Source organism: Aspergillus fischeri, genomic scaffold, assembly GCF_000149645.3.
Source record: "Aspergillus fischeri NRRL 181 1099437636266 genomic scaffold, whole genome shotgun sequence".
Classification (NCBI taxonomy): Eukaryota; Fungi; Ascomycota; class Eurotiomycetes; order Eurotiales; family Aspergillaceae; genus Aspergillus; species Aspergillus fischeri.
The window spans coordinates 3,458,037-3,485,149 of record NW_001509760.1 but is presented as its reverse complement, the minus strand read 5'-3'; the positions used below and the strand labels follow the sequence as shown (position 1 = coordinate 3,485,149).

Genomic DNA, 27,113 nt, shown 5'->3' with positions numbered 1-27,113 from the left:
ACGCTTTCGGTACAATCGGCGCCATGCTTGCGACCGGAGACAAGGAAAAATGGCTGGAAGCCCGCCTCCATTATTTTACTAAAGCTCACCATACACTAGCGATCTTGATTACAATTGGGAAGATTCTCTTGGTCTGTAGACCGGAGGCCTCGAAAAAATGATCCACAGGCTCGTTAGGAGTCTTTGAAAAGCGCCCATCATTAATGGTCTTCCAATGTTGCTGCCAGCCCTAAGGAGTACCTAGCACCCCCATGTTCAACTTCATTACAGAAAACGGTATGGATTGATGTAAAGGGTTACACCTAAGCGGCCGGATGCCCGTGCTTCCACTCTGGGGCATGTGAGACGGAAATAGCGGTGGGCCAATCATGTGGCAACGATTATCTATCGTCACTCTGATTCTGTACTGAGGTAACTCGGCAGCGGTCCACTGGCTTCGATTGTAGAAGAAGCTGAATTCCGTGACCTTACAGCTCATCTAGGTCAAAATGATTACATGGTCCTTTCCATGTTGAAGAATAGTACAGAGGACTTGTGTCCTATTCATCAAGAACAAACGATCTTGACAGGTGTCCACAGGGAAACCTCAGAAAGCGGCTGTTTACGGGGCTAAAATCATTACTTTACCTGAATCGCAACTGGACGATGCTACAAGCCTAGGACGGAGCAACATGCCGAAAAGAATGAAAACGTCATAAATTACAGAACGTGGAAAGATGTTGTAATTACTGTATGGGGGTATGCAGCTGAAGCCGAGTCTGAGCCGAGGCCTACTGAAGGGGCATCCCGCAGGCCGGTGCCAAGCCCAAGAGGACTCACACCAATCAAAAGCGAGCACTTCGAGAAAATCCCTCTTTATGGACAGAGGCGGAAATTTCGAGACAGTTGACCCGCTTCCAAAGGCCCAAAACTTTTGCATCCTTCCGTATATCGGTGATAACAATTTTGTGCCAATCTGGTGAATAGTGTCCATACTACACTAAGCCTGCAGATATTCAAGATGGGAGCTGTGAAAAAGATTAAGACAAAGCGCAGAACAAGGTATGATATACAGGGATACACTCATCGCGCCGTTGGTACACTTGAAGATCCGATAGCTCTAACATCACTTGTCTCTGTAGGGACTACGATCAGGTCCGAGCGGACATCGACTCTCCCAAGCACCTCACGCAGTACAAAGCCACCAAGGACGCGGAGGATCTTCCAGGTCTAGGAAAGCATTATTGCGTCGAATGTTCGAAATGGTTTGAGAGCGAATACAACCTGGTCGCCCATACCAAGGGCAAAAACCACAAAAGAAGGTCGGTGATTATAGACACTGCGAACGTCTTCTTGGACCGATCACATCTGACTCAGCGATGCTTGAACAGGTTGCGATTGCTGCGCGAGGAACCTCATTCACAGAAAATCGCAGAGGCTGCTGTCGGTCTGGGTACCGACAATGGATTGCGACAACAGGAAACGGTCGTTGACATGGAGGATTAGCCTATAGCCTAACGGTCATCCTCAACAAAAGGACAACCCTCGATAGATACACTATCCTCGATCCTCTGTCCAACAGCAAATTCGGCGACAAACTCTGCACGACTGAATTACACCTTCAGTTTACCTTATTGTCGTTTGCTTTGAAGGCAACAGTGAAGCTCTTTTGTCCAATCAGCAACCAGCTGGGTCTGAGCCGCACATGAAACCACATGTTCCGAATTTCGCCAGTTATAGGCGATCCCAAAGCCGAGCAAGCCCAATTCCGGTTTGCGGTGGCCTTCAAACCGCCGGTCTTCGGCCCTCTTCCAGCATCGGCCCACATTTATTTGGGTCCTTGGTATGAAAATCATTTACTAGCTGCAATAAATACCAGATACAGCGGTATATACAAGTTGATCTTAAACATAATAAATGTCCCCTCTGCTCTATACTTGCGTAACCCCAGCAACACAGCTCTGTGTCTGATCACAGGAGCTGTTTAGATATTTCATGAGCCATTCGTATGTTGCCCACTGTTGCGCATGATTAGCAAATGTCATTCCATGGCGCTGTTGGGATCACATACCTGGACAGCGTTTACTATGAAAGCTCTCAAGCTACAGATCCCGAGGCCTCGGTAGAAAGCTTTCAGCCCTTCGGATTGATACGCGGCTTTGGCAATCTGGTAGGAATTCAATGTCTGGGGCTTGCTCTGTATAGGTATCAGTGGGCGGGACTCGGGAGCTGTTGCAATTGTCTGCGCTTGCAGTCTCGTCTTAATCATGTCCAGCGGGTAGACAGAGGCCCATGTGGTTACTCCAGCAATGCCTCCGCAGAGAAGTACTTTCAGAGCAATCTCATGCGCGTTATCATTTTCGGAGGCCATAAGACGTTTGCAGTACTCGTAAGACCAGAAACTGTGGGTGCCATAGGTAAATAAACGTCCGACTAGAAACCTGTCGGGGGAAGACCCAGGGAAAGCATTGTGCATACTAAAATCCGTAGCCAATCGAGTCTCTGGCGCAAGTAATCACTCCTCCGAAGTAGAGACCCGTCAATCCTCGGGTCCGAAAGATGTCCTTGGCGACAGTCCACGAAGAGACCCCAGGGCGAGTGTCAAGTTGCGCTCGGCATTTGATGAACTCTGTGGGAGATGAGACCGTCCAGCTGGCCACTCCGCCAGCAGCACCAGCAAGCCAGATTTTGTAGAGCGAAACGCCTAAGGGGTTTGTGGGATCCTTTACCGAATCATCCATGAACATCAACGAACGATTGTAGGCGACAAATAGCAGCGCATTAAGCGCTCCATATCCCAGTATGGGAGCAGCAGCACCTGCAGAGTACCCATGTCAGTGTTAATGTCAGGTTCTGCAATCGTGAGAGGGCCAACCAACCTCGCACAAGGGAGCTCACATTCTCAAAGGAGCCTATGTTCCGGCTTGTTGATCCAGCTGCATTAGCCCCTCCAGCTTGTAATCGAACCTTGGCAACATCTAGAGGGTTGCCGATTATAATTCCAATGGCCCCACTGAGGTATCCCGCCCAAAAGTCCGACGACATTGAGAACAATTTCCCAAGGTCGAGAGCTTGAGCAGTGGCTACCTACATCCTTGCCTAGATATTAATCCTCCCATGGCTAATGGCGGGGTCGGCTACAATATCCGCACGTGATTGCGTGGTACTTTGGTGTTCCGTCAACAGCGGAGACGCGCCAGGTATTGAGGACAACGCGTTCGAGTGGCAATCACCGTATCAATCAACTTTGATTGATGACCACGGATAGCGACAAGGCAATCCAACCAGCTACTCGAGAAGCTATCCTTCTATGGAAGAAGCTATCAATGTGAGTCCATCCTAGGCTCTTTACGTTCCAATGAGCTGAATTGACAGAAATAGGTATCGCCCGCGCCCAGCTGTAGGAACCGAAGGTGGAAACACCCCGTTATCCAAGCCACTACAGAGAAGCGTATCATCCAACTCGATAGACCGTCTTTCAAAGCCTTTCAAATGTCCCGGGTCTGCCACCCCTACCCGAACTTCAGATAAGCCTGCGAGAAAGCGAAGAAAAGTCAACTATGCGGGAGCAGAGGGAGAGGTGGAGGACAACAGCGTCAAGCCATGGACCAACGAAGAACGTCTTGCTCTTGCGACAAGAGATGCCAATAAATTCCCCGTCTTTAAGGTCAAGGACAAAGAAACCACGTTTAAGCAAAGATTTCGGATCCCCTTGATCAACAAGTCCTCTGATGAATACAATCCTTCGAGACCAGCTCCCACTTTGGGAATGAGGCAAGGTGCCACTTTTGTTGTGAAACCACTACACGATCCTAGTGGAGAATTTGCGATAGTTCTATATGATCCCACCGTCGACGATATTGACGAGACTCCGGAATCGATGCCCGAAGACAAGGGCACCGAGGAAACTAAAGCCAAGCTGGATGAGCCGCTGATGCATAAGAGCCTAGCAGATATACTCGGGCTGAAGAAGAAGGTGGAATCTCGTCCTAAGGTTCCAGTGGTCATAGATCCCAGATTGGCGAAAGTTCTGAGGCCGCATCAAGTGGAAGGTGTAAAGGTAATGATTCCCTCTACATCCACGCAAACACGAATCCAGGAACTAACATGCCCTCTCCGCAAGTTTCTTTATCGCTGTACAACCGGTATGATAGATAAAAATGCGAATGGTTGCATTATGGCCGATGGTATGGGATTGGGAAAGACTGTATGTCGCAGCTTCTTTCGAGATATTAATCAAGCCTAACATGGACAGCTTCAATGCATTTCCCTAATGTGGACACTTCTGAAGCAATCACCGGAAGCAGGAAAGACGACAATTCAAAAATGTATCATTGCTTGTCCCTCCAGTCTGGTCGGAAACTGGGCCAACGAACTTGGTAAGCCACAAGCCCTTTGCGTCAGTCGCTTATACTAACATAGGCAGTGAAATGGCTGGGAAAGGATGCAATAACGCCGTTCGCGATAGACGGCAAAGCCTCGAAGGCGGAGCTCACCTCCCAAATAAAGCAATGGGCCATCGCATCCGGGCGGGCCGTAGTCAGGCCTGTTCTCATAGTTTCATATGAAACTCTTCGAATGTATGTCGATGCATTAAAAGACAGTCCGATTGGGCTTCTTTTGTGCGATGAAGGCCACCGACTCAAGAACAAAGACAGTTTAACGTGGACTGCTTTGAACAGTCTGAATGTGACTCGTCGTGTGATTTTGTCGGGTACCCCCATTCAGAATGATCTCTCGGAGTATTTCGCTTTACTTCATTTTGCCAACCCAAATCTGCTGGGCTCGCAAAACGAGTTCCGAAAGAGATTCGAAATACCTATTCTAAAAGGACGAGATGCCGCAGGCACAGAGGAAGATCGGAAGAAGGGCGACGAGCGATTGGCAGAGCTGTCCGGTATTGTGAACAAATTCATCATTCGCCGGACGAACGATATTTTGTCGAAGTATCTGCCGATCAAATACGAGCATGTTGTCTTCTGCAACCTTTCCCGGTTCCAGCTTGATCTCTACAACCATTTCATTCAGAGCCCCGAGATCAAGAGCTTACTTAGGGGAAAGGGAAGTCAACCACTGAAGGCCATTGGGATATTGAAAAAGTTATGCAATCATCCGGATTTACTTGATCTCACGAGAGATCTTCCCGGTTGCGAACATACGTTTCCCGAGGACTATGTTCCACCTGAAGCTAGAGGGCGCGACAGAGACATCAAATCATGGTACTCTGGAAAGATGATGGTTCTCGATCGTATGCTAGCTCGTATCCGTCAGGATACGAATGACAAGATTGTCCTCATCAGCAATTACACCCAAACTCTCGACTTGTTCGAGAAACTCTGCCGATCGAGAGGCTATGGCTCGTTGAGGCTGGACGGAACCATGAACATCAACAAGCGGCAAAAGCTCGTCGACAAGTTCAACAATCCAGACGGTGAGGAATTTGTGTTCCTTCTAAGCAGCAAGGCCGGCGGTTGTGGATTAAACTTGATCGGCGCAAACCGCCTTGTGTTGTTCGATCCAGATTGGAATCCCGCTGCAGACCAGCAGGCCTTGGCACGAGTTTGGCGTGATGGTCAAAAGAAAGATTGTTTTGTTTATCGTTTCATTGCAACTGGGTCGATTGAGGAAAAGATCTTCCAACGTCAATCCCACAAGCAATCACTCTCGTCATGCGTCGTGGATTCGGCCGAAGACGTTGAGCGACATTTCTCGCTGGAGTCCCTCCGCGAGCTGTTCCAGTTCAAACCAGAAACGCGAAGTGACACTCATGACACGTTCAAATGTAAGCGGTGCAGACCGGATGGAACGCAGTACATTAAGGCTCCAGCCATGTTGTATGGTGACACCAGTTCCTGGAATCATTTTGTGAATGATGGCGAGAACGGCCAGCTCAGTAAGATCCAAGATCTACTGATACGCCAGGAGACTGGTGAAAAAGATGTGTCCGCCGTCTTCCAATATATTAGTCATTAAGGCTCTCTTGTCATGGCGCTTCTCGCTTGGAGCGTTTACGACTTTCATGTTAGTTTTTGGAGTTTTGGGGGTCATTTTGATGCCTTGTTATGGTCTCGCGGTCAGAGCGATTGGGTACTCAAACGTAACTTAGAACACCATAAGTGATAGGACATAGAGATATAGTTGAATGCAATTTTTCCGTATGCATACATAAGTCGTATGTTGAGAGACTGTACGTCAAGGGTTTGTTGTATCTACCGCACGACTCGAGTATCGATGGTCGGCGCTAAGGCCTGTCTCTGATGGTTGACAACTACGTCACTTCACGTCCACTAAGGTATCCCCATCTACGCTGCCAACGCATCTACGCTGTGAGTGCTCCCCACATTGCTATCGCAACGGCCAGGCGCGCGTAAAGCAGCTGACTTAGCAGTCTCGCGGCCCTATTTGGTTCTGATCGTGCAGAGGGTGCAGCCTGGTATTGATAGTTTTTCATAGCTACAGGTCGTTGAGCTCAAGTCCCCGATTCACCGCCAAGTCTAGCCAGAAATCGTCCCTCCACCATGAGCACTATTTAACAGAGAATCGAGAGTCGAGAACTCATCAAATCTATGTTTATTTGAGCTATGGATCATTCGATTCAGCGCCTGCTGAATGACAAGCTCTATGATCGCAGAAAACAGGGAGCTCTAGAGTACGGTTTACCGAGTCTGGTCCGGGAAACTCTTCAACCCACAGGATACTGATTAGACCATATTCAGGCTCGAGAAAGTCGTCCGCAATGCCGTTTTCCGAGGAGATCATGAAGAGATCCAGAAGATTGTCGATCAGCTTTGTCATGACTACGCCTACGCCGTACATCAGCCGCATGCGAGAAATGGTGGTTTGATTGGGTTAGCTGCAGCTTCAATAGCGCTTGGATCCGTGAGTCTGTTGGATAGGTTGCAATGATATCGCTGGTGCTAAGACTGGATTGAATCAGGAGGGCGTTGCGCCATATCTAAAAGAGATCGTGCCACCGGTTCTTGCTTGCTTTTCCGACCAAGATGCCCGAGTCCGGTACTATGCATGCGAGAGCATGTACAACATTGCGAAAGTCGCGAAGGGGGAGGTTCTTCTTTTTTTCAATGAAATATTTGACGCTCTGAGCAAAGTAAGTCGTTCCTAGCTATCTTCTCCGTATTCTTGGGTAAAATTGTCATGACTAAAATTCGACTTCAGTTAGCTTCCGATTCCGAGCTTTCTGTCAAAAACGGTGCAGAGCTTCTCGATCGACTTGTCAAGGACATTGTTTCGGAATCTGCTGCCTCATACATTTCGGTTTTGCAATTATCAGAGAAGCATACGGCAGACCCTGATGCGCAGGAAGAGGTCGAACTACCCACTGCGTTTTCGTTGGCCAAGTTCATACCCTTGCTGAAGGAACGGATACACGTCATCAGTCCATCCACACGCACTTTCTTGGTGTCATGGTTGACCTTACTAGACACCATTCCTGACCTGGAGCTTGTGTCATATCTGCCCGAATTCTTGGGAGGATTAATTGAGTTCCTTGGTGACCCGAACAGAGACGTCAACGTCACCACTCAGGCTCTTCTCGACAGGTTTTTGTCCGAAATCAAAAGGATTGCACGCCTCAAGAAAGGCATAGAAGAGAGTCGCAAAGAGCAAGGGAGCGACAACAGACAGTCGGCCGCGAGTGATAGTGTCAGCACTACCACTGATCACACAGTGGCTGTGGACACTGAACGCAATGAAAATGCTATCGAGGACTCCGAGTCTGGGTCAGACCTCGAGGAAAATGACTTACAAGCTGACGGAGACTGGATCCCGGGGCAAGATGTTCACATTGACTATCCCAAGATTCTGGACATCCTTGTAGGATTTGTCGATACCTCATTCGGTAAGCAAACTGAGTGGTACATTATGCCGTAGTCGATACTAAACACTGAGTTAGATGAGGAGATGCAGTTAACTGCATTACGCTGGATTGACAGCTTCTTCGAGATTAGCCCTGAAGATATCCTCCCTTTCGTCCCGCGTCTCTTGACACAGGTTCTCCCAGCAATGTCTAGTGGTTCAGACCAAGTGCGGCAGGCCGCAAACCGGGTCAACACATCATTGCTTGAGTATATCGTCTCCTTGTCTGAGGATAGCACCGAAGCACGACAGGGTCCCCCTTCCAGACCAATATCCACCGCAAGCAAAGAGCTTGTGGAGAGAAGAGCATCGACACCAAGTGGTCGTCAGTCTGTCGAAACGTCCACGAGTGAGTCGAAAAAGCAAGCCTCTCAACAAGAGCTCTCGAATGAACAGACACCTCGTAGCAGTCTGATATCTACGCCAATTCCTCCAGCGGATCTGGATTATGCCGCAGCCGTCAACTCGCTGACTTTGCAGTTCCTGAATGAGAACGAAGCCACAAGGGTGGCTGCCCTGTCTTGGTTGATAATGTTGCATCGGAAGGCGCCAAAGAAAGTGGTGGCATTCAACGATGGGACATTCCCTGCGCTTCTGAAGACGCTGTCAGACCCTGCGGAAGCTGTTGTCACAAAGGACCTCCAGCTTCTTTCACAGATCTCGAGAAACAGCGACGATAGCTACTTTACATCTTTCATGGTCAATTTGCTTCAGCTATTCTCCACCGATAGGCATCTGTTGGAAGTCCGAGGCAACCTGATCATTCGACAACTCTGCATGAATTTAAGCCCAGAGCGCATCTATCGGACTCTAGCAGACTGCCTCGAGAAAGAAGAAGTTAGTATCCTCAGGTATGCAGAGCTTTCAAGTGCTGACTGGTATGGTGTCTAGGATATCGAGTTTGCGAGTATCATGGTACAGAATCTGAATAATAACCTGATTACTGCACCTGAGCTATCAGATCTCAGAAAGAGGCTAAGGAATCTTGACTCTAAGGTAGGACGACCTCTTGAGTCGACGGCTGCAAGCAGATACTGATATATCCCGAAAGGAGGGTCAGATGTTCTTTGTCGCTCTGTTCCGGTCATGGTGCCACAATGCTGTTTCTACATTCTCCCTCTGTCTGCTTGCGCAGGCTTATGAGCAGGCTTATAACCTTCTTCAAGTCTTGTACGTTCACCCGTCCCTTTCCCCATCTCTGATGGGTGACTAACGTCGGGACCAGTGCTGAGCTTGAGATGACTGTGAATATGTTGATCCAAATCGATAAATTGGTTCAGCTCCTGGAGTCGCCTGTCTTTACCTGTTAGTTTCTCTCCCACCTATATGACCCCTTGAATTCCGAGACTAAGGTACAGCAGATCTTCGTCTCCAGCTCCTCGAACCAGAAAGATACCCGTATCTGTACAAGTGTCTCTACGGAGTTCTCATGCTCCTCCCTCAAAGTAGCGCATTTGCTGCGTTGAAAAATCGTCTAAACAGCGTCAGCAATATTGGCCTCCTGCATACCGGCCCTCGACTGTAAGGAAAAATTTCATGCTGGTCGCAAGGAATCTGAGCTGACAAAAGACCAGTACGAGCATGGTCTCATCCTCATCATCAGGCTACGAACGCGCCACTGGCAGTCGACTGAAAAACCGCGAAGAAAACACCATCCGGTGGGTCGAACTCCTCGACAAGTTCAAGTCCGTCCAGGAGAAAGCCCGCCGCGCGCAACGTGCCTCACAACGGCAGTTCGACCAGGACGGCAGCACGGCAGGACTAAGAAACCCCTCCCTCACGGCCGCCCTGTCCGCCGCGGCAACAGCCGACAGGGGCAAGGAACGTGGACTGCCGGACACGCCTCGAGGCGGCAGACCGGACATGGGTAGCTCGGGTGGGCGCAATAGCCCCGGAGACTCTGGCACACCTAATCGCGGCTCGCTCCTTAGTGGTACGCAGAGGAATAAGTCGGGGCTTCCTAATCTCGGCCGTTTAGGTATCGGGAGCAGAAGGTCCAAGCGTTGAGAGAAACTAGCGTTGTCAGCGCACAACCTCTGGAGTGCTAAAACATGATGATGCCATTTTCGCTTATCCGCCTCTTTCTCGCACGCATACCCAAGTGTCTGTCAAATGGTCAAGTGGAATGTCGTTGACCCAGGACGGCGTGATTCGACAGCCAGACTATATCTATACCCTCAGTGATATCCATATAGATGAGATTACTTCAGTTTACTTGTCTTTTTATTGCAGTATTTGTGAAACAGCAAGTAGGGTTGTTCATAGCTCTAGGGTGATTTGACTCAAAATATTGGAGCATAAATCCTATGCACAGTTGTCCAGCGCTCGCCACGGGAGAAACTCCATTCCGTATAAGTCATTGCGACGACTCGCTAATTTCGCATGCACACACGTATAATAAAGTAGAGAAGGATAAAAAGTCCAACTATCGAAACTGTAGAAGAAAGTGTAGAGCGCGGAAGTGTCACGTCTTTCAAGTCAAATCTCCAAAAGAGGAAAGGGAAAAGAAGATCATGCAGAGATGGTTGGTAGGCCATGTGATAAATCGGTATAAAGTCAGGTCATTCAACAGGAGTGGCCAAGTCCATTTGGCTTGGATCTAAAATGATCACAGATCACGACTGGGAAGGAAGTAAGGGCGCATGTCTTCTATGTCGCTTCGGGGCGGGCCGTCTGTCCCCATAGAAGAACGCGAGAAAATCGAATAGCAAGCATTCATATGTGATCGGAAACGTCATCATATCCTCCGCACAAACATAATGCCGAGAATATACGCAAATAGGCAGAAGAGAAAGGAAGAGAAAAGCGGCGTCAGATAGGTTCATCACCGCCATCGCGACTCGGAACCAGAACCACCCCAGGTCGGGGTCTTCCAGTAACTGCCAGTTGAATGTTTGGAGACAGTTCCTGTTGGCGAGTTCGAGCCGTTGGAGTAGACATATTCGCCGTCGACGTATTGGACGCCGGAGAATGTGCTACGGTGCTTGCGACGGGCATAGCGCTGCTCTAATCTGTAGAGCTCGATCTCTGCGGATATGACGTTAGGAGACACATTGAGTGGATTCATGGTTGTGTTCAGATGGAGATGGAATTGCTATTCGATAGCAGCGAGAATTCGAATAGACTTACTTGCTTGCAACTTCTCGATGAAACCCATTTTGTCTTAAAGGGACTCGGCTTTGAGTCGTTATCAATCGAAAGGACCGGAGATAAATGCAGTACTCGAATTCAAGACGGGCCCACAGTTATGATAGTCCCCTTCCCAAGGTATATGTATAAATAAAAAGAGGTAGAATTATATATCCAATTCAAGAGGTTGAAGGCAATTGAGAAGTTAAGACAGTACCACTCAGGGGAAGGCTGAGAAAGAAAGTAAGATGAGGAAAAGAGGGGGAAACGGCGATAGGAAGGAATCGAAGAAGAACCCTGGGGAAGAGAGGCTAAACGGGTCGTGGCGCGAAAAGTCTCTTTCAATGAAAGATGTCGAGTCCTCAAGATAGCCAACCCGATAGGACGGTAGGTAGATATCTGATTAATAGAAGAGCCGACGTGATAGTAAGGATATATGAATGATAGTGGGCTCAATAGTCTAGTGTCAAAAAGAGCGATGGCTGGTTGATAGTATGCTGGACGGGAGTATGGCAGCTGCAAAGAATGTGGGAAGCAATACAATTGGTGGTTGAGTGCACGCTAACCACAATGAAGTATGTATCAAATAAACTATTGGCAATGAAAGAAAAAAAGAAAAAGAGGGGAGTATTACTGTAGTCTAGAGAGAAGTAATACTCGGTGGAAAGACACAAGAGAATGACATGCAACCAGATGGGAACAGAGGGAAAGGGGAGTTTGTGAACAACAGGAGAGAGGAGTAGATGCGATACTCGATAGTAGACACACTAGTCAGGAGCAGTACTAGTATCTGTCTATTGACTCGGTACTACTAGTTAGTTCAACCCGCGGCTGCCCAGGCTACGTGCAAAGAACAGGGCACTGTACCTGACTTAGTGAGTGTCTAAACCAGCATGAGCCCAGTCAATCGTGAATTGTAATTTCTAGTGCGGAGTTGGTCATGGGAAAAATAGCGAGAATACGTGGCTCGACGGGGAAAATGACGCGAGGCTAGTTCTGGAATGGACTAGTCAGGGGTCTCAGTTCCACTTGCACTTGGTCCCGCTTACCCCTTTTGGCGTAGTCCAAGGCTCACGAACCCGTTTATGGCCCCAACGCTCTTCCCAAGTCCTTCCAGGCCAACTTCTCGGCCCGTCTGGCGAGATTTTGGCGTTCTCGTTGGTGTATTTGGTGCGACGGACACAAATGGTGCAACGAAAGTACTCCGTATCGCTTGAAACCATGGGGATATTGAGCCGAGCAGGAATAAGTGCGTTGCACTTGGTGGTCTAAAAGCCATGTGGCGCGCACGGATGGAAAGAGGAAAAGATAGCGATAAAGCGAGATTTCAATCAAGAGTTCATTTATCTCGTACATTAGACTGACAGCCATCTTCTTCTAATAAAATTCTCTTAGTGGTTATGATCCCGTCACCACTGACAGCACCCAGGCAGGATTTTTATCTGCTATAGTGACGGTGTTGTCCAGTGTTTTCTAGGTTAGACACTCGATCCCCACGTTGGCTGGAATATGAACGGACTTACCCGCTTCAGCCGTCCAAGACACTCCTTCTGTACAATTTGTCATGGTGGCTATTCCAATGAAACCTTGTCCTCGACGGAATTGGTTGGTTCGTCTTTATTATTATGATGTTTACATACACTCCGCTCGGGAAAAGCAAGCTCAATCAACATGTTGTTTTGTACCCTCGTCTAGTTTAAACAATCATATACGCTGTACGGATCGTATCAATCCAAAATTTATATATGTACATCATTGACCCCATCGACAAGAATCAAAGGAAAGTTGAGAAGCTATTTTACTACTATTGTTGCGCTTTTGGCCCGGGCGCCATATCCCGCTCTTTCGGCTCCACATCGTCACGTTCAGTCTCCCGTTCAAACTCGAGATCTTGTGCTAGAGACATTTCTTGGGCTGCACAATCCATCATTAGCTCCAGTCCAATCCGTATCTTCATATTCCTGCGGAGTACACTCACCATTCCACAGCTCAGCATAAATGCCATTTATATCCAACAATTCTCGGTGGGATCCCGTTTCTGCCACACGTCCATCCTTGAGAACGAGGATCTGGTCGCTGTCATAGATAGTTCGCAGTCGATGCGCCACGAACACACTGGTGCGCTTCTTCTCTTTCAAAATGCTGTTGATGTTTTGCAACAGTGCCTGTTCCGTGTATGTGTCGAGGGCGGAGGTCTATTCTTTCAGTCAGCTATTTCGTAACTCAAAACCAAGCTTGGGTCCTTGAATATCATACCGCTTCGTCAAAGAATAATAGCTCCGGATCCTTCAGAATCAGGCGAGAGATGGCTAATCGTTGCTTCTCGCCCCCGGATATCATCATACCTCTTTCTCCCACCGCAGTCTGATACCCTTCGGGCAATTTCTGAATCAGAGCATCAATGCGTGCTCGTTGCGCGGCCTTGCGCACTTCCTCGTCGGTTGCATCGATTCTTCCATAACGGATATTATGGGCAATAGTGTCATTAAACAATGGCGTATCCTGCGGCACAACTCCAATCGCTTTGCGCAAGCTCTCAAGAGATACATCACGCACATCTTGATCATCAATCAGGATTCGACCCTCCTGGACATCATAGAATCGGAATAAGAGTCTCAGGATAGTAGACTTGCCGCATCCACTAGGGCCCACGATAGCAAACTTCTGTCCTGCAGGAATTGTGAAGCTAGCGTTCTTGAGGATAGGACGGTCGGGATGATAGCCGAAAGTGACGTTTTCAAACCTGATTTCGCCTCCTTTGTGGAGCTGGAGCGGTTTGGCGTCGGGCTTCTCCTTGATATTGACGTTGACCTTTTGCAGATTGAACAGCGTCTCCATATCTAGCAAAGACTGACGGAGTTCACGATACACGGATCCGAGGAAGTTAAGTGGCACCGAGAGCTGAAAGACGAGCTGATTGACCATGACCAGGTCGCCAACCGTCAAGTTTCCGTTGGCGACTCCGTTGGCGGCAAGATACATCATTGCGGCCAGCGCGCTCGAGAATATCATATTTTGGCCGGAATTCAGAAAGGCAAGAGACGTCGTCACCTTGATGGAGGCATCCTCATAAGCCTTGAGTGCCTTATCGTAGCGCGCCACCTGATACTGTTCGTTATTGAAGTACTTGACAGCTTCATAGTTGATCAGCGAATCGACAGCCACCGTCGCTCCACGGTTATCAGCCGCATTAGCCTGTTTTCGAAATTTGGTTCGCCAAGCAGTAGTTGTGATGGTGAAGGCAGTGTATGCCACCATCGTTACCGCTGTGATTGCAGCAAATTGGAATCCGTATTGGTATGTCTAGCACTATTAGTCGCCGGGCAGTCCTGCCTATGATCAATTACCGCGACTTACCAGGATACCGCAAACGAGCGAGATTTCCAGAGCAGTAGGTACCACATGGAAAACCATGGATGTCAGCAAGAAGCTGATACCTTTTGTTCCCCGATCAATTGCTCTTGTTAATCCACCAGTCTGGCGGCTGAGGTGAAAGTTGAGATCCAACCGCAGCAAGTGCTCAAAGACATTCCGTGCAACCCTCCGAATTGCTTTCTGAGCCACGCTCGCGAAGACAGCGTTGCGAAGCTCTTGAAATAGAGTAGCGCCGATTCGGGTAGCTCCGTCTAAAAAGCGTGTTTGTTAGAGTTTATTGTATAATTAGACTCCAAGCAGCTATCGCTTACAGGCAATAATCATCGAACCAGCCACAGTGTATGCTGTTCCGCCGACAGTTGCGAAGTCGATATTCATTGAATCCACGATGCTTTTGAAATAGAAGGGAACTTCCACGTTCAAGATCTAGGCCCCCTTTGTGAGCTGTCGCTTGATCATTTTGTGCTTCAAAGACCTCTTACCTTTGCTCCAACCAACAATGAGAGCGCTGTTCCGACACGAAGTTTGGTTCCCCAGTCATCCTGCATTATACACAATCAATACCCATGTATTCCTAGAACATGAAGGCCCCACGATGCCATACCTTTGGCCAGAGGTACTTGGCCATTTCCTTTATGATAGCCCAGTCTGCCTTCCTTTGTTCCTTGGTCGCAAGCGTCGTTTCGCTGAGGAGGTCTTTCTTCGCGGTCGTCGCATTTCGTGCATCTTTCGGTGGGTTCACACTGGCGGATGCCGGGTTAGGTATGGGGCTCGCAGTCTTCGATTTCGATGCAGGGTCTTTAGGTGCCTCCTTCCTCAACGGGCCGTTGGCTGAGGTAAATGCTTTGAATTGTAAACCGTAGCAAGCGGTGGCCCACAGCACTGTGCGCGGTGCGGCGAGACCACCGCGGGCGAAGCGCCTGGGGAGACGCAGGCATGGCGATCGAGCTGCTCCGGGCAGCATTATGGCCGTAGATCCTATCTGACGACAGTCTTCACTTCGATATATCGTCAAGAGACCATCATAGACGTGTGTTCTTGGGTGTAAATAGCTCGCTGGCCATGCAAACCGCCGGGTTCGGAGGTTGAGCTCGGCGGGGACAATCTGCGTGCTCGTGAGGTACTCCCGGATTCAGTTACCCTCTCGGCACGAGATACTACTCTGCTAGATCTAATCAACAACTTTTGTGGGAGCTCAAGAAAGATAATAACAAAACATAAGGAGACCTTAAAGACATTTGAAGCACGTAATGGCAGAGATAGCATCAGCATACGTTGCTCTGTCGCAATCGCCAATTCGCTTCTCCGGTAATTACCCATGAGCGCTTGTAATACAGACAACGCAATTTCTCCGCAATGTCTTTTCAGATCTATTAAGTGCTTATAATCGGTTATGCTTGATTGAGTAGAAATCCACCGAGAGAGAATGAACATCTTTTTCCTACTGCAAGATATCATATCCAAAGTTTGGAAATAAGAAGGTGAGTGCAGGTGTATCGCGTAGCAGGGATCTTTTTCGCATGTGACATCACAGGACCGCATCAGAGGAAATGTTTTCACGCTTTTGGTGGGTACACAACAGTATGTGCTTGACTTGCTTCATCAGTAGAAGCAATTGAAAGCTCATAAGTCCATCATCAAGCTCCTAGATATCTACTCAAAGAATTCCCAGCGACATTCGGTCTTACGCTCATCGAAGAGCAATCTCCAAGGCGGTGTTGAGTTCCAGCCAAACGCTTTACCCAATTGGGAATCTTGAAATCCGGGCAATCGAGAAGCGTCACTCACGGCCGGCCCCATAGTCAGACCCTCGCTTTTCAGCAATACGTCTTGAATATTTGCTGTAGGTTCAAGGATGAGTCAACCCTTGAGAGGAGGTGTTCGGACTCTATCCTCCATCCGAGCCGGCCCTCCGCGGGTGCGACAGGGTGTTGCATCGCTTCCCCGATGGCAGACAAGATGCGTCCAAATCCGCGCGGCGCCTTCTGAGCGACCAGGTGCAGTTAATGGGGATCAGCTCGCCATTATCGACACACCAAGCTCAGCAGAATCAGCGGGTATGTGCTTACAGAGATAATGGCGCCATTTGCAATTGTCTTGAGCGCAGACACCCTCGCTAACAGCGTTTGAGACAGATGCGCGATTCGAGGTCATTGGCGCACCCTACTCCTTGCTCTCAGTTTCGCTTTCCGCTTCACAGAATCTTTATACTCGACGAGGGACACTGGTTGGATTAAGTGGGAAAGCAGACAACGTATGGAGAAGACCAGTCATTTCAGCGCTTTCGCTGAGGTCACCCTGCTGACTGCTCTCGGCTTGATTTGCAGGTGGTTTCAACATTAAGCATTCTTGAGCCTTTCCGAAGAGCCGCCGTCGGCATACCATTTCTCTACCAGAAGGTCTGGACTTATAAGATAACTTCCGCGAAGGAGTCATTGCTGAAATTGGGCAGGTATCGTCGGCGAGTCCAGTAACGGCGTTGGTCTCCGTTCGATCCCCAGTCACCTCTTTCACGGTTGTCCGCCTCGATGGTTCGGTGGACTGGATGATTGCTCAAAGACGAGCATTGCTCGCCTGGACCGGTCGCACTCTCACTGTCCGGCCAACGATCAACACAAACCTGGTCCGCAACCCTACCTTTATCTACGCGGGAAGACTGCGCTAACTTGAGCAGAGCTTGGCCCACTGGGGTAGCTCAGAGGTGACGGGGCGAGGGCTGCTAGCACTGGTTGGCGCGGGTCAATTATACTCAGTCGAGTTAAAGGCAGGGGAACAATACATTGTACACCCCAGGTATGCATGCCTCTCTTCTTTGACATATGTGCATATAGTTCTAACCCACAGTAGTAATGTGGTGGCCTACACAATGACCTCCAGCCCACCACGGCCATACCGTTTCAAATCGACTACCCTGAAATTCCAGGTTCCAGGGCTGAAGAGCCTGCCGAATATCTTCCAGAACTCCAAGTTCATTCGGGACATGGCAGACTCAGACACATGGAAGACGACAATGAACATACTGCACAAGGTTCGCACATGGTCGCGAATGACCATCTGGGGAGACAGAGTATGAGCCCACCTGCAATCGTCTTCACGCCCTGAACTAACCGTACATGTGACCAGCTTTTCCTCCAATTCGACGGCCCTACAAAGATCCTCTTGCAAACCCGTGGACCTCGTATCAATGATATCATGTCTGCCCGTGAAATCAACGAGATCGCCGATACGCCGAGAGGACTGACCTTCGACCCTACAACTTCTGCTAAACAACCAAGGGTAGATGGAGAGGAATTCAGAAACGTCGCTCACGACGCTGTCCATGCAGGTCCCGGACCCTCGCGGACAATCGAGGAACTGGAAAACGAGATGAAAGGGATAAGCCAGAGTATCGCGACGCTCACAAAGGAGGGAAAAGTTATCATTGAAAAGATTGCTGAGAAGAAGTAAGGTGCAGTGTTGTTATGCATAAATTCAACAGCAGCTCAATTGGGGGATTTCCATCTCGCAAATTCGATGTACTATAGAACAAGACAACTATCTTCGTGCGATGCTTACGAGCCTTCCCTACCTCTGAAGGGCGTGATTTTGAACCATTTTGCCATTGTGCCTTATACCCACTCGAGCTGATCATGCGTAAGCCAAAAGAGCCAGTAACTTATCGAGCAAGTTGCATGCCTTGGCCGGTGATAAGGGATCAACAGCCAGAAGAAAAATGAAAGGATCTTGGCTTCGAACAACCTCAGGACTCGACATACATACTCTTGCAGGATCAATAAGGTCAATATATGTTGCGTTTTGTTCCAAGAATACTGCTGTCCCGGCTAGTCGCGTACAGATAACGTGAAGCTTTGACTGCTACTCTTCTGCTTCGAAAGCTTATTTTTGCAATCGGTCAACAACGTGCTCGCCAACAAGTGGATGTCTGATCAAGGGTTACGCAGAAAGAGTATGTTTGATGCATATTATTTCACATATGACGTCAATTGCTGAGATGCTTTGACGTCTCGACTAAGCGAGGCAGGTGCCTCATCTCTGTATTCCAAAGCTACGGAAATTATCCTCGCGTGCGGAGTCACTCTCCGTCGTATTCCGCGCTTCACCAAGGACCAGAGCCTGGCCTGCCGTCCAAGCCTTGAGTCCATGTTCGACATATGGCTAGCGGTGGCTGTTGGCACCATCTGCCGCAATGTGATGCGAATACTGCGAAAGACAATTGGCGAATGAGGGGGTCTATTAGACGATAAAGACCTAAAGACCATCCTCTAATCCTGTTGAGAGTAGATCAAAAGAATCAACCAGAGCAGATGACCTCACTTGGCAACTGTCCTCGCCTCGCTCGTAAAGGATAGCGAAGCGTGCCGGGCGAACCTGGTTCATCTGGAGACTCTTTACTTGGGCTTCTGGTTCTGGTACGCTTTGAGCGCTTTGGCTGGCAGCTTACAAGAAAATCGTCATCACTGTAATGAGCTAGGCTCTCTTCGGGCTCTTCGTAATCTTCGTCAGATTCAGCAGCTTGCCGTTTAGTGCCTGCACATGCTGGCTGTTTCTTGATCGACAAGATGCTTCCGAGGCCGGGTTTGTGCGCTGAGGGCGCATGGCCAGTGAGCTCTGTGGTCTGGTGCTCGCGCTGCCTGCTCTGAATGCGCTCTTTCAGAGTGGCAATCTTGGTCGCGAGTTTCTCGTTCTTTGGAAAGAAAGGGAGCGCCAGCTGATACATTTTCAGGGCCGAAAAGTCCTCCCCTCGCGCCTGATGTTGCTTGCCCATGAGTAGGTACGAAAGTCCTTCGGCTCTAGCGTCCTCTGTGCCTTCAATCCGCTGCTCCAGTATTTCCAGACGTTTTTGCAGTTGTTCATTCATCTCACAAACTTGACTCTGCTTCGATTGCTCACGCGCGGCAAGAATCTCCTCAACCTTCTTCTCGACCATTTCTTCAATCATTGCTGTGGAGATGTCTTCCGGCCGCTTGCTTGGCAGAGATGTCTGCGCGACCCGAGTAGTCTTCGATGTTCGGTTCGGCTGTGCTCCGTGAAGCTCAGAACTTAATGAAGACCTCTCAGGCCCATCAGCTCGTTTGAATTGCGCTGAATTTCTAGAATGGGACTTGTCCGAGTATACGTGGAACGCTTTCACCAGCTTGCCGTCACCAGGCTTCGATGTATCTTTGTTAGTTGGTACAGTCAAGTTGACATTAACGGAGGCCGTCAATGGCCGGAGAGGCTGCCGCTGAGAATTTGCCGTTGAGGCTCGTGCCACGACCCTCGGTGGTCCTTTGAACATAGGCTCATTCTCCACTTCGCGAACTTCGATCTTCTTGGTACGGTTTGCGAAATTTAAAGAGCTGAGGGTATCTAGGTGATAAGACTTGATTGGCGCGAGGTTGAGGATCATGACAGTCAAGCCATTGTTCTGGCCCAAGGATAATATCCTCGTCATTTTCGATTCACGATATGGAATTCGTTGGTGTTTCTTGCTGATCGCTTCTACGCATTGCGCGAGAACGAAAAGACTTTTGTTAATACTGGCCGATTCAACCATGCGTTCCTTGTCGTTGTCCGTCCGGCGGTTATCCTCTGAACCAGCAAGGTCAATAGCAGATGCAGTGCTAACGCGAACCTTGTCACCGGAGCTGATGGTCACTTTCACACACAGAATGGCGTGCGATCGGGATGAGTGAGCATTTAACTATAACAAAGTTAGCCTCGCCTCACGTATCCTGGTTTCGGAAGCCATGTCTATTGACCTTTGTTGCAGATGTAGATCTGTTGATATTTGCATGGTCGTACAGGCTCTCAAATTCTTTCAGGCTGGTGCACGGTTTTTCCGTCAAGCCTACGACTACAGTCTTCCCGCCATTGTCCCGAAGAGGCAACCCTGCTAGTGTCCTCTTCTCTGGGGGTTCGAACAGATCGAAGACTTTGTCATTGTAGATCTCATAGTAGCTCAAGGCAACCTTGACAGTTGTTTCTCCTTCGCTGTCCTTCTCGATCTTCCGGCTGCGTCTGTATATGCTACTCAGAAGACGCGGAATAACACCCCTCTCAGCCAGGCTTTTACCACCTCGCATAGTATGTGTTTTCCCCGTTCCGGTGACCCCATATGCAAATATTGTGACATCGAAGCCGTTGAAGAGGTGCTTGACTGTGGGAGCAACTGAAGGAATAACGTCAGTCTATCGTGGCGGTCAAATCAGAGAAACGCATAACGAACCCTCGGCATCATAAAGCTCCTGTTGCGAGGCATCTGCATCATAAACGGCATTGAACTGGAAAGAATATTCCTCGTTTTCATTCTTGGGATTGGGGATCCTGACAATTGTGTCTCGGTCCCTCAGTTTTGCAACCGCCGAATTACCCCGGGAGCTCTTCTGGTCGCCCTTTGGCGGTAAAGTATGACTTGACGGACCAGTGCGAAGAATTACATCTTGCTCACGTTCCGCTTTCAAAAGTGGCCTAACACGGGCCACTACCCGAACACTCATATTATTATGTGTTTAGGTGCTCGTTTTTATCGGGCCTTCTCGTTCTGAAAATGTGGTTCCCACGCGATTGGAAGTACCGTCGATCGAGGTCTGAGTTAATAGTTCGACCGTTTTCTTCCTCCAATTCAGAATAAACTAGAGGTGGCCTCCAGAGTTCCTAGGTTTCGCATAGCAATGAGGTGCTCGAATCACCCCGCGAATGGATGGACGATGAGGTAGGAGAATATAATTCCAGTCGGAGCAAGGTGAAGATACGTTGGACTCAGTAAATCAAAGACAAAAACCCACAAACTAAAGCCAATTGACCACGATCAGAGCGAGAAAGAAACCGGCGGTTAGCGAAATACGCTTCACTGCAATAATGGACCCGCTAAGCACCTTTGGACTGAGTTGCTGTTAGAGAGGTTACTTATTCGGCCGTGCTCTTGGAAGATAGGCAGGGATGTGCTCACCTGGGTCAGGTGCTGTTGGCACGGCAACCTCGCATCGCGTCTCACTAGTACAAGGGCAGACATGGGGAATATCCATGTCAGTGCGATTTGCAGTTAGACAGGTAGGGGTCAATTAATTGAATCAGGAGTTTTTAGTACTCTGTAATGTCTTTTACAGGTACGGAGTAGTAATCTCCATTTCAATCCGAGACAAACATTGGCACACTCCATGATTACCTACTGCTCATTGATCTCAGTTGATAATCCAGGTATACCTCTACTCCTGGCCTTCACATAGAACTGAGCAGCTGCTTGCCTCGTTTGACCCATGTGTAAGCACTGCGACGCAGGTTTTGCAATCAGATTAATGGTGGAAATTTGAATTTCTCGAGTACTAGAGGTATGGCTGTGAAATCAGTTTTGGAGTTAGAAGAATATATATATAATTCAAACGCGGCAGGTGTCAACCACCTGTAATGGAAGTCGAGTCTTATAGGGAACCCAATATCTATACGAAAAACACCATGCTTAAATGCATCTCAGTTCCTCAGGTCATCTCTTTACCTGTGGCGATGCCAGCTTCATCTATGTTCCATTGCGTATCGAGACAATCCCTAGCGATGTACGGAGACTCCCTATGAGATCATCGCTAATACCCCGGACAACTCATCGATCATGTCAACAACACAGCAACGTCGGACAGACTTCCGAGAATGGTAGAATTGTAGATATTTCTGCTACTCAGCTCCCAATCTAGGACCATACCACCCGATAATTATATCCGGAGCAGGTGTTTGTCATTTATTGGGGAAGCTGGATTGTTTTGGTAGACTGTGAACTTCGGCTAGACTCGTGGGGTCTGATTGGTCCAAGGGGAACAGCAGCCGCAAAGGCCACCGTACACCATCCATTTCGAAAGAACCTCCATTATCTACCTACAGCTATCCCAAAATCTGCCATAACACGTCAACTGCATTCGTGTGCGGCATCTGCCTATGATACCTTGGGTTCGTATTCCACATTTGTCTGAAGTGTGACCCTGCTTGTTGGTACGCGGATTGCCCCGAGTCTTTGATCACCCCCCCGCCCCTCGCTCGAACAAGTGCTGACTAGTAAGGTTGTGAAGCTGTGACAAGTTGCGCGACCATTCCAGATCCCCTTTGCCTACGCCCTCGGAAGTCGCACGGATTGAACAACATAATATTACTCATACACAAAGAAGTCACGCGTCGTCCTTCATGGCATCACCACAAGGGGGCTATCCTCCCCAGGAAGGGTACGGTCAACCTGCCGGTTATGGGTCTCCCACTCAGCAACACGCCGGCATGGCCGCCGGAGCTCCCCCCCAGGGTCATGCAGGTGGTAAGAAGAAGCGAGCATATGCTGGGGAAGCCTTTGAAATTGGATCTGGTGCCAATGCTGCTCTTGGGGGACAACTCCCCGCTGGTGGCAGTTACGGTGCATATCCCCCTCAGCCGCAGGCTGCGGGATATCAACAACCTGTATATGGGGCGGACCCAAGTCAGATGAATGCAGCAGCGCCGGGGTATGCTGCCCCTGCTACTCCAGGAGTCGCACAGATGACCCAGCAATTCGGCGCGATGGGCGTGACCGACCCCCACCTCATGCCACCGCAGCCTCCGCAGGCCGCCGTGGCCCCCCAGGCTCCGCGCCCCGTTCCCCTCAACCAGCTCTATCCTACAGACCTTCTCACTCAACCTTTCAATGTTGCGGAGCTTGACTACCCTCCACCGCCGATCGTTCTCCCGCCAGGTGTACGTCACTCGCATGGTCCGACCCAGGAAGTGAAGTTGCTGACCGCCTCGTTTTCTAGACAAGCGTTTACCCATCCCCTACAGCGAATTGCCCTCCGAAATATGTCCGATCGACCTTGAATGCCGTGCCGACAACGCATTCTCTCCTCAAGAAATCTAAGCTGCCGTTTGCCCTTGTCATTCAGCCATATGCCTCTCTGCGTGATGCGGAAGACCCGATTCCAGTTATTCCAGACCAGGTGATCTCGCGGTGTCGACGCTGCCGATCCTACATCAATCCATTTGTGACATTTCTGGACCATGGCCATCGCTGGCGCTGCAATATGTGCAACCTGACAAATGATGTGCCACAGGCGTTCGATTGGGATGCTGCTTTGCAGAAGCCTGCGGACCGCTCCCTGCGACCTGATCTCAACCACGCGGTAGTCGAATTCGTTGCTCCCCAAGAGTACATGGTTCGCCCTCCTCAGCCGCTCGTGTATCTTTTCCTGATTGACGTGAGTTATGCGTCCGTCACAAATGGTCTTCTGGCAACTAGCGCAAGGTGCATCAAGGAAAGCCTTGACAGGATCCCCAATGCGGACCGTCGGACTCGGCTGGGTTTCATCGCAGTCGACTCTAGCCTTCATTACTTCAGTATTCCCAGAGACGGTTCGGAGAACTCTGATCCAAGAATGCTTGTTATCAGCGATCTGGATGAGCCTTTCCTCCCTATTCCGGGCGACCTTCTGGTGACTCTGAGTGAATGCCGCGAGAACATTGAGACCTTCCTTGACAAACTACAGGAAATGTTCCAAAATACTCAGAATAATGGTTGTGCCATGGGATCGGCTCTGCGAGCTGGCTACAAGTTGATTGCACCGGTGGGAGGAAAGATGACCGTGTTGAGCTCGTCTTTGCCCAATGTCGGACACGGCTCCCTGACCATGAGAGAGGATAAGAAAGTCCTCGGGACGAGTAAAGAGAGCAGTCTTCTACAGACGGCGAACAGCTTCTACAAGAGCTTCGCTGTCGAGTGCTCTAAGGCACAGGTCTCAGTGGACATGTTCCTGTTCTCTTCCCAATACCAGGATGTGGCATCTCTCAGTAACCTGCCGAGATACACTGGTGGGCAAACATACTTCTATCCGGGATGGAATGCAGCCCGGGGAGAGGACGCGATCAAATTCGCTAGGGAATTCTCCGATTACTTGTCTTCGGAGATTGGACTTGAAGCCGTCCTTCGTGTCCGTGCTACGACTGGGTTACGTATGAATACCTTCTACGGCAACTTCTTCAACCGCAGCTCCGACCTATGCGCCTTTCCCGCATTCCCTCGTGACCAAGCGTACGTTGTTGAGGTTGCTATTGATGAGACCGTCACCAAGCCTATTGTTTGCTTGCAGACTGCTGTCCTCCACACTACATGCAATGGCGAGAGAAGAATTCGGGTGTTGACCCTCGCTCTTCCCACAACGCAGAACCTTGCCGATGTATACGCATCGGCAGACCAACAAGCAATTGCGACCTACTTCAGCCACAAGGCTGTCGAGCGGGTTCTTTCAAGTGGACTGGAACCGGCCCGTGAGGCCCTACAAGCCAAGGCTGTGGAACTCCTGTCGACATATCGGAAGGAGCTTGCTGGTGGAAGCGTGAGCGGAGGCGGCCTGCAATTCCCTGCCAACTTGAGAGGTCTTCCTGTTCTTTTCCTGGCGATGATCAAAAACGTGAGTTTCCTTGTTCCCCCTTTGTTCTCCGGACCAGCCTGTTACATCCTGGGTGAAACTGCTGACTGACATTGATTTCAAAGCTCGGTCTTCGCAAATCCGCACAAATACCCACTGATATGCGATCTGCAGCGCTGTGCTTGCTGTCAACGCTCCCTCTTCCTCTTCTCATTCAATACATCTACCCAAAGATGTATTCACTACACGACATGCCTGACAATGCAGGATTGCCAGATGAGCAGACCGGCGAAATCGTTCTCCCTCCTCCAATCAACCTGTCTTCTGAACGCATCGTGCCGTACGGTCTTTACCTGATTGATGACGGACAGACCCAGTTCCTTTGGGTCGGGCGTGACGCAGTGCCCCAGCTCCTCCTTGATGTCTTCGGTCTGCCTGACAGATCGCAACTTCGCGTGGGCAAGCAGAACCTCCCGGAGCTTGACAACGACTTCAATCAACGAGTGCGGGCGGTCATTGAGAAGAGCCGGGACCACCGGTCAAAGGGCGTTGGCAGCATCGTGGTGCCTCACCTGTATGTGGTCAAGGAAGATGGAGAGCCAGGTCTTCGACTGTGGGCCCAGACGATGCTCGTGGAAGATAGGGCCGACCAGAGCGTCAGCCTGGTGCAGTGGATGGGTTCTCTGCGAGAAAAGGTTTGAGAAAGCCCCAATTTCTTTTGAGGTCTTCCCCATTTCACTTCGACACCGTCCACTGTCCAAGCTCATCAGACTGACGCGTTTAATCACGCCTACAGGTTGTCCAGTAATGATGATCTTTACAAAGTCTGATAGTTTTTATGGCAAATACATCAACAATTTCGGTGGCCATGTCATTTTCTTTTGGAACGAGCGGCACCGGAGCCTTGACTTATCATTTGGAGTAGATCCTTGGACTTATTGTACCATTATTTCAATACTCAGTGTGAGGGTCACTTTTGGTGTGATGAGAACGGCTTCTTTTCTTTACAAGTTACCACATGTGCATACAGAATCCAGATCTAGTAGACCATGTCTTCTCATCCTTGCCTTTCTTCCTCATGTCCAGTCATCTTCTGCCTTAAAACTGGAATGGTCACGAGGAGCACGTAAGTGAGTTAAATTTCTATGCTAAGTACTTTGTAAGTAGGGAGGTACATTGGAACATAGACATGCCCCTAAACCTGCAGTCCGTTGGCGCTCATCACTGGGGCTTGTGTCTCATCGCACACGAGCTGCATTTGCCCTGGCATCTGTGACTCTGTGTGGCCGCTTATGCACGGTAGACTTTTGGTCACAGCTTAGCATTGCCGACATTGGGCAGTGAGCAAAGTTGACTGGTAGATACCTATCCAACATCTGGTGATTGTGACGACCGTACTCGGCAGTAGCGTCAAGTGCAGTGTCCGACCTGTGATCGCACAGCCTCCTCATCTGGCCAACATTTGGTGAGAATAGGAATGGTGGGGGGTAAGCTGCTGGTAACAAAATGAAGGGAACAGCCTGTGACACGCCCGAACTGTAAGTGGTGGGACCATCGTGGTGTGTCCATCCGTAGGAGATGCGGCTTTGGCGCTGTGGCGGCTAATTATTTGGGCTTCGTGTTGGTTAGTTATTTACCTGCGTGTTAGCTTGTTTGAAGGCGACTAGTGTCCTTGCCATGGTGGGATTGAAACACTGGTTGAGACAGAGTTGATCGAGACGGGATTCCGATACATCCAAGTGGATCGTCACCAGTAACTTGTCTCAATGTTCTCTCCTCCTATCCTTCGTAGTTGTACCTATCCAATTACTGTCTACTCTGTACTGACGTTGAATGGCCCGATGATTGAAGCCTGAGTGGTTAAAAGTTCTATTAATGACAGGCTGAGAAGTTATAGTTAGTTTCCTTCGTGGCCCCAAATCAAAAGGCGCTTTTCTCCTCTGTTCTTAGTGAGAGGTCTGAAGTCAACATTTCTTCATCGCGAGTTCTGGGTCTCTCGCTTGATTGTAGTCAATAATAGCCACAGTAGTAGGACAGAATTACTATTTGCTACCTGTACCCCCCTCGAGATAGACAAATATAGGTAGCCTCTTAATGTATGACGAATAACTGTTCTTGACGAGTTCACCATCCTGTCCCGTATTACCTGTAAAAATTTTCTGCTGCGAGACTCTCCAGATATCAAGTCACAAATCCGCGCCTCGTACACGATTGACGAAGAAGATCCCTCAACGAGCATTCTCACAGGGAAACTGAAAGTTTCTATACTTCTGCCTCAGTATATACATCCACAGCGGCCCCTCTCTGAGTGATCCAAGGTTCGATCCCGGCCAACACCCGGACTTTTCGTGTGCCTGTCTTACCTTAGCTGATGTGTTCACCCCCCTAAACCCAACAATAATAAGG

The 27,113-nt window shown here is 49.4% G+C and overlaps 9 protein-coding genes across 9 annotated transcripts; 5 read left to right on the top strand and 4 right to left on the bottom strand.

Moving 5' to 3' along the window:
- Positions 1-1,000: 1,000 nt before the first annotated feature.
- On the top strand, positions 1,001-1,485 carry NFIA_058860 (putative C2H2 finger domain protein; the record flags this gene model as incomplete). The annotated part of the gene is made up of 3 exons (XM_001258431.1): positions 1,001-1,041; positions 1,122-1,301; positions 1,371-1,485. The coding sequence occupies 3 exons, from the start codon at positions 1,001-1,003 to the stop codon at positions 1,483-1,485; spliced, it is 336 nt and encodes a 111-aa protein (XP_001258432.1).
- Positions 1,486-1,910: 425 nt separating this feature from the next.
- Positions 1,911-3,024, bottom strand: NFIA_058850 (putative mitochondrial carrier protein; the record flags this gene model as incomplete). The annotated part of the gene is made up of 4 exons (XM_001258430.1): positions 1,911-1,946; positions 2,051-2,381; positions 2,458-2,797; positions 2,859-3,024. 4 exons carry the CDS (start codon positions 3,022-3,024, stop codon positions 1,911-1,913), a joined length of 873 nt encoding a protein of 290 aa, XP_001258431.1.
- A 209-nt stretch (positions 3,025-3,233) lies between these two features.
- Positions 3,234-5,952, top strand: NFIA_058840 (DNA-dependent ATPase RAD54; the record flags this gene model as incomplete). The annotated part of the gene is made up of 5 exons (XM_001258429.1): positions 3,234-3,307; positions 3,361-4,039; positions 4,103-4,186; positions 4,235-4,358; positions 4,406-5,952. The coding sequence occupies 5 exons, from the start codon at positions 3,234-3,236 to the stop codon at positions 5,950-5,952; spliced, it is 2,508 nt and encodes an 835-aa protein (XP_001258430.1).
- Positions 5,953-6,560: 608 nt separating this feature from the next.
- On the top strand, positions 6,561-9,861 carry NFIA_058830 (VAC14 family protein; the record flags this gene model as incomplete). The annotated part of the gene is made up of 10 exons (XM_001258428.1): positions 6,561-6,628; positions 6,696-6,858; positions 6,920-7,087; positions 7,156-7,837; positions 7,892-8,691; positions 8,746-8,850; positions 8,906-9,024; positions 9,080-9,159; positions 9,216-9,375; positions 9,429-9,861. 10 exons carry the CDS (start codon positions 6,561-6,563, stop codon positions 9,859-9,861), a joined length of 2,778 nt encoding a protein of 925 aa, XP_001258429.1.
- An 817-nt stretch (positions 9,862-10,678) lies between these two features.
- Positions 10,679-11,011, bottom strand: NFIA_058820 (uncharacterized protein; the record flags this gene model as incomplete). The annotated part of the gene is made up of 2 exons (XM_001258427.1): positions 10,679-10,881; positions 10,984-11,011. The coding sequence occupies 2 exons, from the start codon at positions 11,009-11,011 to the stop codon at positions 10,679-10,681; spliced, it is 231 nt and encodes a 76-aa protein (XP_001258428.1).
- Positions 11,012-12,787: 1,776 nt separating this feature from the next.
- atm1 (ATP-binding cassette Fe/S cluster precursor transporter ATM1) lies at positions 12,788-15,322 on the bottom strand (the record flags this gene model as incomplete). The annotated part of the gene is made up of 7 exons (XM_001258426.1): positions 12,788-12,897; positions 12,962-13,178; positions 13,240-14,286; positions 14,341-14,609; positions 14,670-14,784; positions 14,841-14,900; positions 14,963-15,322. 7 exons carry the CDS (start codon positions 15,320-15,322, stop codon positions 12,788-12,790), a joined length of 2,178 nt encoding a protein of 725 aa, XP_001258427.1.
- Positions 15,323-17,224: 1,902 nt separating this feature from the next.
- On the top strand, positions 17,225-17,805 carry NFIA_058800 (uncharacterized protein; the record flags this gene model as incomplete). Its single annotated transcript, XM_001258425.1, has 2 exons — positions 17,225-17,425; positions 17,482-17,805. The coding sequence occupies 2 exons, from the start codon at positions 17,225-17,227 to the stop codon at positions 17,803-17,805; spliced, it is 525 nt and encodes a 174-aa protein (XP_001258426.1).
- An 844-nt stretch (positions 17,806-18,649) lies between these two features.
- Positions 18,650-20,837, bottom strand: NFIA_058790 (kinesin family protein; the record flags this gene model as incomplete). Its single annotated transcript, XM_001258424.1, has 3 exons — positions 18,650-20,041; positions 20,100-20,509; positions 20,567-20,837. The coding sequence occupies 3 exons, from the start codon at positions 20,835-20,837 to the stop codon at positions 18,650-18,652; spliced, it is 2,073 nt and encodes a 690-aa protein (XP_001258425.1).
- Positions 20,838-22,506: 1,669 nt separating this feature from the next.
- Positions 22,507-25,408, top strand: NFIA_058780 (COPII subunit SEC24; the record flags this gene model as incomplete). The annotated part of the gene is made up of 3 exons (XM_001258423.1): positions 22,507-23,043; positions 23,103-24,749; positions 24,833-25,408. 3 exons carry the CDS (start codon positions 22,507-22,509, stop codon positions 25,406-25,408), a joined length of 2,760 nt encoding a protein of 919 aa, XP_001258424.1.
- Between the last annotated feature and the right edge of the window lie 1,705 nt (positions 25,409-27,113).